The sequence below is a fragment of the Cygnus atratus genome, chromosome Z (genome assembly GCF_013377495.2).
Source record: "Cygnus atratus isolate AKBS03 ecotype Queensland, Australia chromosome Z, CAtr_DNAZoo_HiC_assembly, whole genome shotgun sequence".
NCBI lineage: Eukaryota > Metazoa > Chordata > Aves > Anseriformes > Anatidae > Cygnus > Cygnus atratus.
Window position 1 is genome coordinate 39,774,670 of NC_066396.1, and position 19,345 is coordinate 39,794,014.

A 19,345-nucleotide genomic window follows, 5' to 3' on the forward strand; every position below is an offset into this window, starting at 1 on the left:
AGCGGCATATGGACTAGTTTCAAAGGTCCCGGCCTTGCTTGTCATTATTAAGCGTAGGTCTTGCTTCTGTACCTTTCCCCAGTATTTTCAGAGAGATTCCTTCTCCCACTACTACAGAGACAGTTTGCAGTGCAGAAAGAGGGTCCCTGCACACATTTGCCGCAGCACCTACGAGGTTTCCCACTGCTCAGTAGCTTTTGAGCTCAGACTGCTGTTCTCCCTTGCACCACAGAGCTGCTCCGTGAGCTAACAATGCTGCAGCCTGTACACCCAGCACCACTGCCTGGAGACTTCCAAAGGTCTGGGGGAGTTCACTGAGGCAAGGAAATAAAAACACCATAGCCGTGCAGCCTCCAAAGGCTAGACAGGCAAGGAGCCCTCCACCAAAACACTCATTGATGTTTACAGTCAGGACTAGCGAGAAGCAACTACTTACACAAACTAACTTAACTTGGTGCATGAGAACTTAAACCTGGCACCTGGGAACCACACTAGGGTGTAACTGCAAGATGGGTCCCTGGACCCAAGGGAACGTGTAACCTGTGGCACCATGGGCAGAGACAGAGGGGTAGATGTGTGCCCTCCGCATCTAGAACTAAATTCACAGGCACATTTGGCTTCGATACTGCATTGGAACTGTCTGTCCTTGGCTGGACAGCCAAAGGACAAACACAACAAACTCAGCACAGTTTTCTTTTTTCAGTTTGTCATTGTTTCTAGGAGTAAAGGACAGAGGGCTCATTCCCCTGAGCTTATTCCTCTGCATTCCCATCATAAAGGATGTTTTTTAGTCTTCACCTTAAAGTATTTAATATTTGCCCTTGGTGCTCTAATTGGAAAAGCTACCAAAATCTTCCAAGTGTAGACAATGCCATAGCCTGAGGAGGATGTTTCCAACTGTTGAGATCTAGTACACTATACAGAATAGTCTTTCCAGGAATGATGTAAATCTTGGCTGGAATAGGCAAGGTATAAAAAGACTGGAAGCGCCTCCATGGATGCTGACTGTAAGACTTCAGCAGTGACATGTGGAAGTGTGACTCTGACCACAGCCCAACTGATTTGTAGAGTACAATTATTTCTACAAGAAGAATTTTTACTACTTTCTGCTGAAGAGAGAAGAAAGGAAACATGCCATTCAATATCATGGAAGTCCAGTTAAATGTCTGCAGAGTGGTTCAGAAAAGGTTCACATGCAACCTGCCTGCTAGGATGACCAGGCTGACTTTCTTTTCCATGGGAGTCTAAAACAATGTTGTTCAGCACTCACTCATTCAGGGCTAAGGAGTCAGGCAGGTTTCCTTTCTGCATCAGACCTCCATGAGAGCTGCTACTTCCTCACGGGCTTTTGCTTTGGAAGCCAAATCTCTTACAGCTTGAGCTCCTCACACCTGCCAGCCACATCTGACAAATTACATCAACAACAAAGCAAAGTCACCATTGTCAGAGTAATGTACTTACTTACCAAAGCCCTCTTTAATGGACTGCCTTAAATAAGCAAGGGAAGCTTTCCCAATGACAAGAATTTTGCAATTACAGTGTTTTCAGTGTCATGTTGTCCTCAACTGAGAAATCACGTCCCTTAAATTATCTCCCCAAACACTTCCACAGGTAGTACAGAACTCTTCTCATTTCAACCTGGGATCTTCTTGACTGGCATCAGTTCTAATCCATAACAAACCCTTTTTTCTGTATTAGTGTACACTTTTCCCCACTTTATACATCTGTATAAGGAGCCCATGTATTCCTTTTGGGGTGAGAGTGAGCAGAGCGTCCCTGCTGCATTCAGCTTGCATTTGTGAAGTTGCTGTTTTTCTAACCAGCCCATTGCCCTCAGTTGACAACTAATTTACAACTGACAAACATCCTATTGCTTTCCACATCAACAGCCATCCATCCCTCTTTCAGTATTGTCTGCTACCCTTTAGGTGATACCCTGTTAATGAAATCAACACCTAGAAGACTGCACTGCTGAACAGAAGGTACAAAGGTAATGGAGTATATACACCACAGGACTACGAAAAGCATCTAATAGATGAGATCAACTTACCATCCCAACATCCAAAAAAAGCCCCATGGGAATTCAGAAGGCACAGAAAAAGAAAGCAAAATGCACAGACAGTAACAGAGCCCTCCTAACACTCTGATGAAAAGGTGCAAAGAATTGTCTTAGTCTTTCCAAATGGCCTTTTCTTCTTCTGGCTGATGGGCAGAGGTTGGAAAGACATCAGGTGAAGTTTCAGGAGAGATAAGAAGGAGGGAGGTGTAAGTTAACCCAGTTCCCTGCAGAAACCACATTCAACATTTTGTGTTCTTCTGCTGTTAACCACTGCTTCGGTGGTTTCTGACAGTGTTTCCAAGCAAAAAACACTTCAGAGAACCCAAGAAAAGACGTGCATAACTCCTCTGTCAAGAAACATAGGGCCAGGGAAAACCATAATTATGTTATTAGCCTATGCAATGTTGATGGTAAATCATTGCATCCATTTTACTGAACCACAGAAAGACAATCTTACCTAGAAGCAAAGCTACATTCAGCTTCTACATTCAATGAGTCATTTTTCACAGGGCTATCATTTTTCAACTGCTATACTTCAACTGGGAAAGCCTTTCTGTAAACTCGTTCAAGCTGAAATAAAAGGAGATTCTCTCAATATAACATACTACGATAGTTTTTCATGAGAACAGTGATTTAATGCATACCGAAGCTTGAGGAACTGTATGCACTCTGGAGCCTGTACCACTTTCATTACACTGACATCAAACCAGTGCATTACATACAGCAGAGAGTATTTTAAACACAAGGAGAATTCTGAACATAAAAATCCTTCATGAACAGCACAATCAGGCTCAGAAGCAGACAGAAAGTGGATCCAGATGGGGGCCCACAGGAAACCATTGCATCTTTGGCTTTTTACCTAAACAGACCTGTAAGTGTCATTGCAGCAGCACAGAGTGGGACTGATACTGTTTATGGTACCTGAGAGCAAGTCCCTTTCCATGCTCTCTACTGATCATCTGCTTTGGATTTACCCCGTGTTCAGAGTTTGTAATTCTTGGCGATCGAGGAAGGAGGAAAAGGAGAAACACACACACAAACAAAAAAACAAAAACATTTTGTCATCCATGAAGATAATACACAGACAAACTACTACTACTAGAGTGCAGTCACGATCAAGCAGCACAACTTTCTAAAGCTTTAGTTAGCAACTGGTAAAGGAGGGGAACTAGTTGACATGTGGAAGGTCTCCTCACAGAATTTCTTCCTGGAATCCCCTTTGTTCCTTGACTCTTCTTATGACCCCAGAGGACAGTAATTGCTCTTCAGCTGAAAACACTAGTTCTCCAGTTCTCCCAAAGACACCTGCCTCTTTTATGCTACCTATTGCATAGTGCTGTATGTCAAGTATCTGCTAAATAATACTGAGTTTAGATTTGCTCCTGCTCTAGCTTGTTTCTTCTGCTTGCCTTTCCTTCACTAATATCCTTATTTTCACCAGTCTTTTCTTTGAGGATTTCTCCACAGATGTCTAATAATATGCCTTCCCTCTTTAAATTATTTGGTTCTGATTACTTTGAAGCATGTATTCACTTTGAGCCATCCATACTGCATGTTACCTGTATCATCATCTGCTCTGTTCTTTTCCAAAGTTCCTGCATTTCCTTGGTATCTTCTGCAACCATCTTCTCAGTTAGCATCTGTTCCTTTCTCCTTGCTTCTACCAAAGCCAACTTTGCCCACTGCCATGCATAGTTACTTATCCTCAACAAAGTTACTTTTGTAATTCTTTTTCGGCTTACTTGCAGTGTTCTCATCTCCATGCTTCACAAAAGACTGTCAGTTCTCAAACAGGTGTCTTGCTTTTCTCCAAGTATGCACTGGAAATATATGCCAAGATTTGATGTAGCTCCAGATGCAACAGTTGATGCAAACCATTTGCGATACTAAAATCTAGCCAATGACATGTATAATGTCATCGTTTGGGACTAACATACACTGTCAAAAAAAACATTGGCTTTAATGGAGACAAGTGATCAACAGAAGCAATACCAGACAACTAGAAAATTACTTTGGGAGCAACTGTGTAGCAGAATAGTGAAGAAAAGCTGGTGAATTTGGTGGAAACCAGAGAGATGGGAATGGCTGGGGATCATGCTGATGGGAAAGGGCTGAACCACAAGAGATGATGATGGCTGGCAGGCTGCTATAGTGCTGGTTATCACCTCTTCAGCCTTCTGCCTCTGTTCTTCCTTCTTGCCATTATTTTTCCACATTTTCCCTGCTGGGTTTCAATATTGCTACAGTGGCACCTGAAAAAAAAATTCAGCAGCTAAACACATTTGTTTCCTGAACCCATCTCCTCTCTCTGATTACCAGTTCAGCCTTGCCAATGACTAGCATGTTAGTAAGTGACTTGCCAATGACTAGCATGGAAGTAAAATGAAGTTTAAGTATAGTAACTACTCCTAAATCACCCCATGCCTACAAAACCAACTTTCATCCAGGCTGTGCAGATATGCAAAGGACAGGTAGATAAATGAGCCACACAGGAGAAACTTGATTTTTAGCACACGTAATCTATGAATGCTATGGAAGAGAAATATTCCTGCTATTTCCTGATGTTCAGGCTGGGACAAGGGATTTTTCTCAGAACAGAGATGGATTTAATTCTCTTCCCCATCTCCTTCATCCCCAGATTATGATGTACTGAATCCTGGCTTTATTCTGGTTTAGCAAGGCATTGGGAAAAATGCTTCTGTAACAAGAAGTTCTAGGAAAACTTATTTTGGACATTGTGTTTCAGTGAGTCAGAACCTAAGAGAGTAATTTTGGCTCAGAGTTATTTACAGTGAAGCTGGACTGCCAAGGTTTCCCCCCCCCCCCCCCGCCTGTGATGTAGGCTCTCCGTAGACACCTCCCATCAGGTATTGTGCCAGTCAGATCAGATGAAACTACAGAGCACCTTTCAAGAATCAGGCCAACTAAAGCCAGAGGAGAAGACAGGGAACTGATGCACAGAACATCAAAACTTCCATAAAATTACAAAATATTTTGATGTATTTACTGGGATACTGCTGAGTCAATATAGCCCTTCAGTTCAGTGTGGTGCTCCTTTACCAGCACAGGCACTGTTAAGCGCGGTGGATGCAGTGACAAGAGTGGAAATTTGCTTTGCTTGGGAATCACATTAGCCACTCCCTGGGAACAGCCACAGAACCTCTGCTCAGCTTAGCAAACAGTGAGTATCTTTAACTACAGATCTACCTCCCCCATTTCCTTCCCCACAACATTAATCAAACACTAAGCATGGGAATGCATCAACACTATCAAACGTCCTCATGTCACGCACGTTTATAAAAATAAAACAATATATTTCACAACTTACACATCTGCTTGCTCTAACACTTTGCTTTCAAGAAGACAAAGGAATGGCACGGGAATGGGTCAAGGAAGGTGAAAATTAAGACATACTACTAAGAGATGCTCACATAATTAACATGCCTTGATAAGGGAACAAACAAGAAACTGCAGGCTCATGGAGGAAACCCAAGTCAATTTCCACAAACAAGAAGAAGCAGTGTTTGAAGATGGCCCAGAAGCTTCTAGGAATGGCGCATCAGCCAGAGAACTTAGTAACTACAGAGGGCACTTGGCATAAACCATAAACAAGAGCCTCCCATAGAGTTAATTATAAGTAGTGTTAATTCTGAACAAAGTTAGCTATCAGGCCTAGAGCAGACGCATATTCTGGCCTCTAGTGAGCACCTGCCATACTTGTCAGTAAGCATGCTGCAGCACAGACCAGTTCTGTGTCTCTCACCATGTCTCACTAAGTCCAGAGACCATAGAAGTTCTCAGATAACAACAGCCTTAACACATTTAATTTTTCTTCCAATAAAAACACAAGTATCAAGAAAGCATTGTAGTTATGCAAGGGTCCCTCTATGTTCTTGTCTACTACTCCATCCAGCTACACAATCGTTCCTAGTTAACAATAACATACATGCACAGGTGACACTTTCAGTCAGGAAACACAGTACTAAAAGCTGATTCATAGAAGCTTTTCATTATTTTGTTTCTCCAAATTGTTTTATTTCTCCCAGCAAGTTACAATTTCCATGCCACTTCTCTTTATCTCAATACTTGAGCAGACACAAATGTTAGACTGTGGATGATTATGGAAAAGGATCTTTACCATAGTCTTCAGCTGGACTAAACAACAGGAAGGAGTACATATTTTTGGCGAAAGCCCATTTTATACTTAGCTGAAAGGACTATTTAGTGACTTTCCACTTCTACATTTTTGAGATACTGTCTAGTCATTGGGAAAAGCTGGATACTACATGTATATTTAACCTACACTCCTACTCATCCCCTCTTCCTCAGTTATACTGAAATTAATTTTACCTATTTTTATAGCAAGAGGGCCTGAGGAACTGAATAGCAGCAAAGCAAGAACAGCAAAAAAGCTGACAGCAATGAAGCTTATACATACATATACATACAATATACTTATACAGCCCTATACATAGGTAAGGAATGCTAACAAAGGCTATTGCTACCCTAAATCACTTAGTGTGGATTAGCATCCAGTCCAAAAAATGTTTCCATAAGCCAGAGGAGCTCTGTACATGGACAAGGATGCAGGCATCACATAAAGGAGCAGGTTACTAAGTGGAACATGTGTATGGGAGGCACACAGGCTCTACAGCCTGTTTACAAATGGCACTGGCTATACTGTACATATATACAAATATGTTTTATAGGTCTTTTTTAAAGCCTCTAGCTAGCAGAGCTCCTGGATAGCGATGCTCTATTGGTCAGTAACATGACAGTATTGTATGGTTTTGCTGCTTGTTACAGTGTCTGGACAAGAGCAGTGTGAACGACAGTGTCATATTAGGACTGTAGCCAGATAATGGCTAAACTAGAACCTGTGGTCAGTAGTGACACATATCTAAGGAAGAAGCAAACACACAAGCCTGTCATTCTCTTCACTTTTGCAGTGAGGCAGGCACATATCCAGAAAGTGGGATTTTTGAGACAGGATCTGAAGTAACTTTCTCTTGAAGGAAGTTAGATTTGCATTTCATACTTCACTTAGCCTGAAACATGAGAAAGGAACACAACTCTAGGAAGAAAACCCATGAACTTCTACGATGACAACATTAAGAATTGATAATCAGTGTTGTCTAGCCACAGATGAACAGAAGTCCTAACTCATGTGCATGTAAGTAGTTTCATCTAATCAAACATTGAAAAACGAATTGCACTTTTCATATAGCAATCCTCAGAGGATAAATGGAAGACGTTTCCATTTAATAATAATAGTAATTACAAAAATAACCTTAAAAGTTTGGGGTTAGGAGAAACCAAGCATTCTGAAGATTAAAGAATACATTTATATCTTAAATCTTTAGATCTTAAAATAAAGCGGACATATAGGCTTTATAGCCTCAATTAAGTCAAGGATACTCCACCAGCCCACTCAATATCTGGACTAGAGCCTGAGTTTCCACACTTGTTTACTTCTTCTGTAAAATATTTTTGTGAGGACACTAATCCTCCTGGAGCTAATTCCAGGAACTCATTTCACAGTAGGAGCTTCACTGATCAACAGCAGCCAGTCTTTTGGCCAGTGATGTAGGAGTATGCAGTTCTTCCCTTAAAGACTCCTTTATTCAAAAATAAGAATTACTAACTTTTAATACATGAAACCCTTCATATTCTAGCTTAAGTTTTGCAGCGGGCAACTTTATTTCTAACATCTCATTCTCATGTAAAAAGCCTGACATCAATTTCACTGGCAAAGTTTGCTGGGCAGGATGCTATTAAGAAAAACTCCCACTCAAATAAAGCAGACACTGACTTATGTCTAAAATTCTATTGAGGGCTACTCTCCCACTGAAAAAGAAGATACTGTACATTTTCAGATGTTGTCCTGGGACTCTTATTTTTATGTACATTTTAGATAACAATCATAGTTTCCATTTCTTTACAGATCACACTCTTCACAATTCAGTGTTAAATTTATTTTTTTTAATAGTTATCTAAATAGCCAGGACTTTATTTTAGGTATTCAATGGTCTATTGATAATATCTACTTAACTATTAAAGAGCTGTAGTCAACATTCTATTGATAACATCTACTTTCAAATATTTAACAGCTATAGAGAAAACTCCACTAAAGAATTTTAAAGCTATGTGTTAAAAAGCTATTATGTGTACTATCACTCCAACGCAGCTAAAGACTTGTAAAAAGCCTCCTGGTCACCTATTACTAAAAATATATCCAGTTTTACTTTAAAAAGTTAGACATTGCTTAGCTTTACCTCTGCAAGATAACTATCTCATTGTTTAATTATTAAAGTAAACACCTGGCTCTCTGTCACAGCCTCCATGCCATAGAAAAATAAAGATCTTATCCTTCCAGGAAAACAAAATGGAACACTGGCTAAAAAATATCACAATAATAAAGTGTATTACTATAATTATAATATATTCCTTATATCAAATTCAGGTATGTTTTCACAAAACAAAAAACAATACACAGCTACTTACAAACCATTCTCTTCCTATACATCTTCTGCTTCATTCATTAAAAGTTTTCCTTTCAATAGGAAAAGTTTGGAGAACAGCCTTAACTGTGTTAGAGGAACACAGCTTAACAAAAGCAAACTCCAGGTTTAGAAAAAACCAGACTTTGGTTTAATCCAATATAACCTAGAAGAATTAACTGTATTTTTGATGTAATATTACTGATGAAACAGCAAAATACAAGAAACTCCCTTTTTATTTAAGGATATTATTTAGAAAAAGTAGGTTCTTTGAAGAAAAACTATTACAAAGGACTTGAAAAAAAACATGCACTTCAAATCCGTTGTGTTTTTACAGAAGCTTTAAGAATCAAAGCTCTCAATCATCAATTATTTTTTTACAGGTTCTCATCTTTCACAATTTCTGTGAGTCTTGAAAGCCTGATGTTCCAAAATATTCTACAAGAATTACATATTTCATATATACATGTACATACGTATATATATATATATATATATGTATTTATACATGTGTATCACTGTTCATCCATCCTCCCAAGTCGCCGCCGCTGCCTACAGAAAGACTTTAAGTTCCATTTGTTTGCTTCCAACATACAAGGTCCATTGTAGACAAACAACACTGTCATCTTGTCATTATAAGTGAGATTCTGTAGGAGCTGCGGAAAAAACACAAAACCCAAAGTCAAAATTGCTAGAAAAGATGATGTTGCCCGTTATCTAAAAGAAGTTAAGAAGGTTAACATCAAGCCTTAGACCTTGAAAGGTCAATACTGCAGGATCAATTTCATAACCTTTCTGGCAGATGATATGTAATTTGTTCCCAGATGCCCCCAAAGAGAATGTATTCATCCTTCAGGTAGTTTCCATGTTTCACTATTCTTACTATGACAAAGTGTTTCTTCCTGCCTAATCTGTACCTTATTGCTGCAAATGACGTCATAACTTTTTTGCCCAATCCACTACAGGCAGAGAATATTGGTTACTTTTGCTTTTTTTTCTGCCAGGGCTAAGCAGAGCAGGAGGGGAGAATTACTTGGGGACAGTTATTATAGATTCTCTCTCTCTTCAGCCTCACACTCCTCTGAGCTAAGCAATTTCCATTACTTGGAACTCAAAACTTTCAACGCTTTTTACAACTTAGTGACATATTCTGAAATATCTCCAGCCAGAGTTCTATTTTTCTGATGTGTAGCAACCAAAGCTGGACACCTACCATAGTTCAAGTTTTGTCAGTGACAAGCCCAGAAGACTGACAGACTTCCTACATCTTACAAACTGTAAGGCTTTCTTCAGCACTATGGATAACTCTTAGCAATTGACTTATAACTCAACTTGTCACCCACAGTAATTCCTCTCTCCGCAGTAATTTATACCTTAGACCAGATACTGTTGTTAATTATTCCCATTTAAATCCCAAGTCCTATGTTTATGTGTGCTGAAATACATCCTGTTTTCAAATACAATTATCTAATCTAAGATTATTTGGAATTTTAATCTTGCTCTCCAGAAGACACACATTCACTCCCCATACGGTGGTTATTTGTATCAAAAAATGCTGCTTTTCAAACCTGGGACTCACTTCTGAGGAATGTATTCAGTTCATCTACTCATTCTGACAGTGAATCACAACTATTCAGAAAAAAACTTCTGTAAACAACTCTACTGCATGTTAATCTATGTCCCTTCTCTTCCGTAGTTCGCATAAAAAATAGCTGGGAAAGGCATCAACATACTGAAACACATTGAAAAAAACAAGACTATTTTTCCTGTGTACAACAGATACACATAAAAAGAACATAGCTTTGTATGGCAATTCGTCTTTTTTTTTTTGTATGACATTAAGTACTTACTTTCTATGAAGTAATTATATATAGCTTGGATTCAGGAACTGCAGGTAAGCCACTGAAAGCACTAGTGCAGATTCCAGCCTTATCCTCAGCCTGTTCTGCACAGCCTTTTAATCATCCTTGGATGAGGCCCATCTGAACCACCTTGTTTGCTAAAATCTTTACATGAAGTGCTACTTCAGTACTATTCTTTGCAGTAGGCCACTACAACTTAACCATGCACACAGTTAACATGGTAAACTCCTACTTGTGGTTGATCTTTCTGGAAAAAGATATTAGATTATGCAAAAAAAAAAAAAAGGTATTATCTTCAGTCAGCTCTCCATAAAGCCATCTCTTGCTGCTGAATAGGGGTCCAACATATTCCTTGATCTTCCTTTTATCAAGAATATTAAATGGATATTTTTTATTTTTATTTTTACTTTTTTTAAAGCCTGTGAAGCTTCTTACTTCTTGTTTCTCGTTTTTGCTCTGATTTGTCTGTCTGGCTCTCCACACCCAATTTTCCTCCTTACCAATTAAAGCACTGATTTAGCAGCAACCACAACCCTTAAAAGAGACTCTGAACTCCTAGACAGTCATCTTCTAAGGCCCCATTTTGGATATTTTCAATACCCAAATGACTCTGTTGTTTCTTAAAGTAGGAAAAAGGAAAGAAAAGCAGAGCCAGTGATAAGGAGACGAATCACAAAGAGACAGAAGTAGAAAGATATACAAAACAAGACAAAAATAACAAAGAAGAAATGGTCAAACTGTGTGGAGGTAAGTAAACTGCAGTATCAGAACGAATAAGGGCAAGCATCACCTTCCTGCTACTTTCAGTCAGGTAAATGCCGTAAGTGGCTTTTCACAGGTCTTTCAACTGTTCTTTAAAGAAAAGTATAGCACATACCACCAGATTTTCTACATTGCAGTAGTAAAGTAGGAGATGTAAGAGAAGTGATACCTTAAAGCATACAAGTAACAAGCAGTTGCCTCCTTGTTGTACAAATAATTTTTTGTGGTTCTAGCTGTCTTGCATCAAGTTGAACGTAACATTAACCTCCATTAAAGGTGCAGCTGAACTGCCACCCAACTTACTAGTCCCCTCAAGCTACATCATCCAAACTCATTAAGTCAACTAAATTTTGTTGTTGTTGTTTTAATGTACTACATGCATGATTATGCACTGGCAACTCCTGACTGAAAAATCCTCTTGAAGCCATTCTCCACGGAACACAGCACTGACCCTTTCTAAGCTTATAAGCCTCTGACAATCAACTTCTTGACAGTTTTCTTCCATTCCCTTGAGACTCCTCTAGTTCTTTCTATGCCAGCAAAACTAGCCTCTTCCACAATGGTTACCTGATGTGTTTGGAAATTGTCTCTGCTATATAGTTACAATCCTTTGTGACGTAGAGGCATTACATTTGATAGTCTTGTTATATTGTATCCCTATCCACTGGTCATTAACTTGCAATTCTTCCGCACAAGCCACAATTCCAGAACGCATTTAAAATGGCACATATAGGTTGTATTAATTCCTGGTAGGACTATCCTTACAATAGGCAAATTATGTTTCAGTTATCCATTTAATATTATGGTCTGGCATAAAACAAGTCAGACTTAAGTTATACTGTGCTTACAGGGATTCCGCCACAGAAAACTCAACTGCCGTTCACAGAAACTTTCATTTTTCAGCCACATACCTTCGGTGTAATAAGGAAGTACTGAGACGTGCTTTCTTTACAAGCAGTTTTCACAACCATTTCAAAAACTCTTCTCTCATTCACTGGATCCATTCCCTAAGAGAAAAAAAAAAAGAAGGCTGTTCTCTCCACGATTTCATAAGCTTCTATATAATACATGATTATTTACTGCACTAGATCCTCACCTGATTTATTTCATCTACAACCCTGAAAGGACACCTGTTGAGTTCCTGTAGAGCCATCAGGTACAACATAGTTGAAACGCTTTTCTCACCTCCACTCTGATGATAGGGAGTCAATTCTTGAAGTCCAGTGCTGCTATGGAATTTAACTCTTATGCGAATCCCATACTTGTCGTACTCTTCCTATAAAAGTCAGTATCTGTTAAATTCAGCTGCTCTGTATTACAGCTTATTTGACAATGACATGCAAATGAAAGGAAATGTGAAATGAAATACAAGAGTTTACAAACAGCACAAATTCAACTTAATATTGATATATTCTTTCTGCTTCATACAGTTTCTTTAACTTACATTTATTCTTGTTAGAGAGTTCTTCTACACAACTCTGTCACTAAACAGTGATTTGTTCATTTCCGAATTGCTTGTAAGAAAGACTTCGTGCACAATAAGGACACAGACAAGAAAAAAATTGTCTTTGCTTGAAAAAGGAGAAATCAATGACCCTATAAATTCCATTTTTAAAGAAAAATGGAACGTCAGGGTGCATGATGCTATCGGCCTAAACAGTGAGGTGAAAACCTATAGCCAGACATGTACATATTTGGCTATGACCCCACCTAATGTTCTCCAAGTGCAAGCAGTTTAAGTAAATCCATCCAAATCTCTGCTCCAAAGTAAGATGGGAAGCTACTTTTCCTCCACTAGCAGACTGAGATACAAAGCCCCCAACAAAATGCACCATGACAGAAACTTCCCTTTCATTCACAGTCCAGAAAACAACACGAGGCTTCTGACTGGCATCTCCAAGAGAAAACTGACCCCTGTCAACAATTTGAGTTAATGAGACATGGGTGTGGGAGATAACATGTGGTTCAAAAGAAGGCCCATCCAATGAAATCTATTCATGATTTGAGGAAAAAAATATCTTTGGGAGTACCTGCTAATCTTTCAGAAGTGAAAAGCAGTTGAGAGCAGTTTTCACCTGCTAATCTTCAGAGATCCCCACTGCAGAAAGTCTACACTGACTGCCTATGAAGTTTACTTATGTAGACTGTTCAGTCTACATAAGACATGTTCCTTATCTGTACCTATCACATTAACAAGGCCTACAGGGAACATTCAAAAGTTTCAGGAATTTGAGTTCTAAGAGGTCTACCTGTATTCACTACGGAAGCATAAATTCTGTACCTGGAAGTCACTGACTCCTGTTCTCATAATAGTACACAGCAGTGACGCTTAAGGTAGAAAAAAGGAGTAGAGGTGACTCACCGATGGTTACTTGCGGAATACATCTAGTATTAGAAAAGACAGGTGAGGCAAAGAGACAATGAGGAGCTCTTCTCACAGGAGCCAGCACACGCCAGATTGGTTTAGATCACCACATACCACAGATACCAAAAGGCATATAGAACCTAAGTGACCCAGCAGAGAAGAGTCACTTTGTAGGGTTGGCTTCTGTGAAGCAAAAGGTCTAAAAATTGCTAAGAAGGAAACCACACCCTCTTAAAACTTAATCTTAAAACTGTCTTAATGAACTTGAAGCCTGTAGGAACAATGTTTGGCTTCTTTGATACCTTCAGATTTTGCTTTAGGATACATAATGGATAGAGGAGATAGCATCTAACATTTGAGAGGATTTATTGTTTACATGCTAATCTGCTAAATCTGAACAACAACAGCTTTTGGTGTTCCTGGTGTTTTACTGAAGATGCTTGTCTGCCTGCAGATACAAGATTGAGATTGAGATGTGTAAGTTATACTGGTATTTACTTTCATGTACTACAAGTCTCTAGTGCTGCGGGCGTACCGATACTGTAGAAACATGGAACTGTGAGGCTGAGGTCAACCCATATGTACTTTGGGAGAGACTGAAGGTGACTTGGCATAGCTGCATACCCACAACTGCAGTAGTGCAAGCTTTTTCCAACTTTTGGAGACAGGTCACCTTTCTCACCCTCAATGTTTTTTCCCCTGCTGGCAATCAGTTGGCACTTCAAAGACAAATTGAAGCCCTGCCTTGAGGAAGAGTGTTATATGACTGACAGACATGCTGGAACAAAGCAATACTTACTGCAACTCAAACCATTTACAAATTCTCTTTCGTTACCATTCCAATCTCTCCCACTATGGAAGAAGTCTCTTCTTCAGTATTTAATGCAGCCTAGCAGAAGAGTAACTAGCTTCTCAGATTTGCAGATTGTACTTCCAATAGCTATGCCTGAGAGTCAGGAACATAACCAGGTAAATCAAGGGGCATAATTTCAAAACACTCAAATGCCGCTGCACTGACCTTCCTGAAGGTGGTATTTTGCTAAGGAGAGCTAATACGAGGCTCTCCTAATCAGTGGAGATAACAGCACTATTGCTTAGATGGTCTTGCTCCATCTTAGAAGGACTTGGTACTTGACTATCAGGAGCAGTCTCAACAGACCCCCAGTCTGACTTGCTTAGGATCAAGAACTGTTATCACAGTGGAGGGAAAAATAGGCTTAAGAGCACAATTTAGTTCCTGTTTGTTCTCTAACAGATACTTACAGAGCTTTTGCTGTACTCTTTGGAAAGTAACTGAGCTTCCTGTAGAACATCAAGAACACAACCATTTGAAGAAAGGAGAAAAAAACCAAGACCTAAGGTCTCCAAGGCCACTGTATTTTCAGATGCACTGGCACAGGCTGAAAGTAGGATGGAGAAGTGTACAAGGTTCATTTTGGAGGCTTTGCTAGCCTGTACGATCAGCTCTCCACTGCTTTACCGGTTTTCTGTGTACTCTCTCCCAACTTAGTTTTACACAAAAGACAGTATTTGTGTAATAGATTTGACTCTGAAATCAAAAGCCCATGTTTTAATGTCCTACTGTTTCTTAATACTAGTTTCTACACTAACGTTTTAATGCACTGTTCATGTAAAGAGCTTTCCCTGTTACTATTCTGTCCCAAGTAATAACTACCACTTTAAATATTTTAAAAGCTGCTTGAGTAATTTATAGCAAAAAAACCTGTCAGCTATCAGTGTTATGGAATGTACGCATTACTTAAAAGTCTTCAAGATCATCATTACAGAGATCAGTTTAAAACAAAATAACCAACTTCTCTTCAGCCCACTGTGTAAGAGCATCATTCCCCAAGGTACTACTGGTAATTCCCTCAGAGGTAAACTCTTCTTGTAACCGTTACTAATGGTGTAACAGGCAAGTCCAAGTGATTGCTACTGCTCCAGAACAGCCAAAATGCCAGACAGACTTGACTAGAAACTACAGGTAAAACCAAATTATTACCATATTAATAGCAGCTTTTAGCTATTAAATGGTAATAAAACAGCACAAATTAGTCAAAAAAGTAGAACTAAATCACTAACGTAACAAATGTGAATTACAGCTAAAGTAAACACAATGCTTCTAACTGTGCCTTGTAACAGGAAAAAATCAGAACTAAAATGCACGCTTTCATCTAATACAAGAAAGAGAAGGAAACACGGACAATGATTTGAAATTTCAGATCATGATTCACTCAAGCAGTTGCTGCTTCTCTTGAAGAGTATTGCTCTGGCAGAAAGAGTAAGCATTTCCAAAAATGTAAAGTCTAAAAGGGCATTCCCAAAATCAATCTTTCATGAAAAGATGAAAAACTGCAATTTAGTGTTAGAAGAAGCTGAGTAGTTTATTCAGTTATAAGAAGCTTCCAAAAGTCAATGAGTTAAACTCCTATGCAACTGGACAAAGGCTCATTTTCCTTTAGTCAAACCAGTCAGGCAGTTCTAGCACAAAGTGTATGCGACAGTTACAAAAATGAAGAACTTCTAATGAACATCTTTCCTACAATCCAAATGACAATTTGTTATTTTATCTCTACCAATATATAAGATGTATGAAGACATGAATAAAATATTCTATATGAAAACTAAGTCATACCTCATTTTCCACATGAAGATCAACTTCACCAACACACTGCATAGAGCTAAAGAAGTTACTGAACTTCTCATTAATTTTCTCAATCAGGCTTTTCAAAGGGTTTAGCCACCTCTCTTTGATCTAGAAGTAGAAATATCCATGTAAAATTATTTTTAGTAAGCAAATTTTTCTTCAGAGATAGCAATTAGCATTAAAAATATGTAATTCTAGAAGCTAATATTTCACTTTACACTCAAGAGAACTTAGAATGTTACTGTTTATTTTTGTACGTGTTCTGTTCTAATGAAGATATTCTGGAACAGAAATACTAATTTCAACTATTACCTGTGAAATGTTTCGCTTATAGTTATCCAATTCCTTCTTCTTTTCCCCTAGATCTTCCATCAGTTGTTGTATTTCTTGAGTTTGCTTATTGTACTCTTCAACAATCTGCCAGAATAAAAAAAAAAGCAGTCACCAATCACGTTTCACAATTCTAACCTTGATTGTGAAAATATCACACTATACTGATCCTGTTCAAATACAATTATAGGATTATTGCACTGTACACTAAACAAAACTTGTTTCCAGCTTTAAGGCAGAAAAACTAAGTATTTCTTATTTCAGGTTACGACAACTTTTTTTTCTTTAAAAGGCACAGAACACACTGTTCTTTTACAAGAACCTACTTAAAATTCTAATAGATGCAGAATCTGGCATTTACAGAACATTGTTCCTGCTGTCTAGCTTATTATACCAAGAGATCTAGTACAGAGTGGGAAGCAAGTACAATACGAGTGGAGGGGGAGGAAAGGAGGGCGTAGAGAAAGCAGTGAACATACCGAAGCATTCAGGCCTGTGAAACAGGAGGCCCTGGATTTTTCTTCATTCAGAAGAGCATCTATTTCCTCCAATGTGTTCGGAAGAGCCTGAAAAGCCTACAAGAGAAAAGATGCATGTGTTTTACAGCAATGCTAATGAAGAACTCAAGTTTGCTGAAAAGAAATCCAATAAGCCAGAAAATGCTTACTTTTATTCAGGATGTCACATGTTCAAAATTTAACACAGCAACATTCCTTCACAAGCTATCCAGGACAGAGAATTCTGCCTACAGTGATACTACAGATACATAAGCAATTGCTCCGTACTTGCCTATTCTGTGTAGGTACAGATACTCAGACATGGCGTAAGCCAGGGCTATTCTAGTTAAGCCATATAAATACTTCTAGACTTTAGGAAGAAGATAGCCCAGATTTCAATACTTTTGTGTTACTCCATTAAAATAAGAAATTAGAACAATATAGCCCTGAATTACTTTTATGAATACATACATATGCATTTCAATTGAAATTTCAGACCAAATTTTCTCTCCCCTATGCACAGAACTGACAGTGAGGGGATATCCCATCTTTTGTAATCTAAATACTGAAAGGTGCTTTTAAAGGTTAAATGACAAGACGCGAGCCAATTCTAACAGAAATACAAATGATCCTTTGCTAGTACCTTTACAGTATTAAATTTAAATATTCTTTGCTGGAAGAATTAGAATGGTATGTGGATCATCCAAAATTTAAGAGAAATACAGAGATTTATTTTTGTACATACAGTTTGAAATTCTTTTGGAAGATTCTGATCTGGACTCAGTTTGCACATCTGTCGAGCTTTTTTCAGCAATTCCCTGCAGTTTTCCGTAAGAACCCGCTTTTCCTCATCCAGCTCACGAAAATTTTGCTATTAGAAAAGATATTAAAAATACACATCTTTTTTACTTTAAATTTCTTATTGCTTTCCATTATGGTCTCTGATTTTGCATTACACTTCACTGACTCCTTAAGAATGTGCTGAACATCTAAATGTTACAAATCACTTTCACACAGTTGAACTTCAGTTCCAACCAGAGTTGACAAGAGCATATAAGCAACAAATGACATCTGAATCAAGGAATGTAGGTGAAATCATACTACTTAACGACAGAAAACTCATCATTTCAACACACAGAACTCCTTCTGCCTTTCTGTTCAAAGTCAACAAATGTCAAGGTAAACTGATATTACTAAAGCACGCTTTTGATAACTAAATTTATTTTTTTCTGTAGATGTAGATTTTTGTAGGTTCAACGTATGTCTAAAACCAGACAATTTTACAGCAAATTTGCTATAAGGTAAAACACAAGTACTTTGAGCCTTATTTGTTATTAGCTCCCATTTAACTGTATTTATCTACGTGGTGGAGATTATCTGAAATTGTACAGTGTAAACTTTGTAATTACAAATCAGAAGTTCTCCTTTGCTGTTTTATATTCTACCTCCTGTCATACAGTTTGCAAAATATAAAACAGGAACATCCACAATTTTTAAACCAACACTGGAAAAAAAAGTGAAAAACAGCTTCTGCTGTAGAACAGCTGTCTTGAAACTAAACTCTTTGGAATTCACTACAGGTAAATGGACAGCCAAGTCCTATGACTTTTGTAATGCAATTCTCCCACAACAGTAGTTATCTTTCAGGACAGTGCTTTATGAACGTGTCATATTTTCTGTATTGTATTTTATCTCAAAACAGCAGTATCCAGGCAAAAAAACTTGGAGAGAGAAAAGTTTCACTGACCTCTCTGCACATGCAGCCCAGGCCTCAGGCCTGCCACTTCAATACATGGAGCAGGACAAGCCTGGGAGTAACTGCTTGCTACTGATGCTCAGGTGAGTACTCAGATGCAGAAAGCTAGGAGCTGCCAACAACTTAGAAGTGAAAAGGAGTAGGTACCAAGAGATTGGAACTTTACTCCGAGTTTTTACCATGCCTTTACTCAGTGACTGACTACACGTGCAATGTACCTTTTAATAGGCAGTTACACTGTGGGCATGCACCATTTTCAGTTTTTTAGAGACACAAAATCCTAACTTAAAAATCCATATGTACACTATTTTGCTTCAGAACTTACTTCTAACAGTTTGGCACCTTTAATCTTATTCCTAAAATTTGGAGTTCTTTATCTCCCCAGTTTTTATTGTTTTGTGTTTTAGCTAAATATGGGAGCCCTCCAGTGGCAAAAAAAATGACATGTTCATCTGGAGATTATACAGTTGGATGTTTATTCCTTATTCTTAAAATACAGGATACAGCCACTGTGTTAAAGTTTTCAGAAAGGTTAAAAAAAAGCACCATTTACTTTCCTCCACTTCT

At 38.4% G+C, this 19,345-nt stretch overlaps 1 protein-coding gene across 6 annotated transcripts in view; it reads right to left on the reverse strand.

The window, feature by feature from the left end:
- Nucleotides 1–2,658: 2,658 nt before the first annotated feature.
- The window catches only part of SMC5 (structural maintenance of chromosomes 5), a 49,506-nt gene continuing 32,819 nt past the window's right edge, over nucleotides 2,659–19,345 (reverse strand). For 2 of the 6 annotated variants that reach the window (XM_035558552.2, XM_035558548.2), the window contains 7 exons: nucleotides 17,768–17,893; nucleotides 17,005–17,100; nucleotides 16,508–16,612; nucleotides 16,184–16,303; nucleotides 12,280–12,459; nucleotides 12,095–12,190; nucleotides 6,356–9,215 (listed from right to left, as the gene is read on the reverse strand). In XM_035558552.2, coding sequence (XP_035414445.1) covers nucleotides 9,075–9,215; nucleotides 12,095–12,190; nucleotides 12,280–12,459; nucleotides 16,184–16,303; nucleotides 16,508–16,612; nucleotides 17,005–17,100; nucleotides 17,768–17,893 — 864 coding nt within the window. In that variant the 3' untranslated portion in view covers nucleotides 6,356–9,074. Of the gene's footprint in view, nucleotides 4,312–6,080; nucleotides 9,216–12,094; nucleotides 12,191–12,279; nucleotides 12,460–16,183; nucleotides 16,304–16,507; nucleotides 16,613–17,004; nucleotides 17,101–17,767; nucleotides 17,894–19,345 lie in introns of those variants that run through there. The other 4 variants (XM_035558549.2, XM_035558551.2, XM_035558550.2 and 1 more) reach the window with 4 other exon arrangements.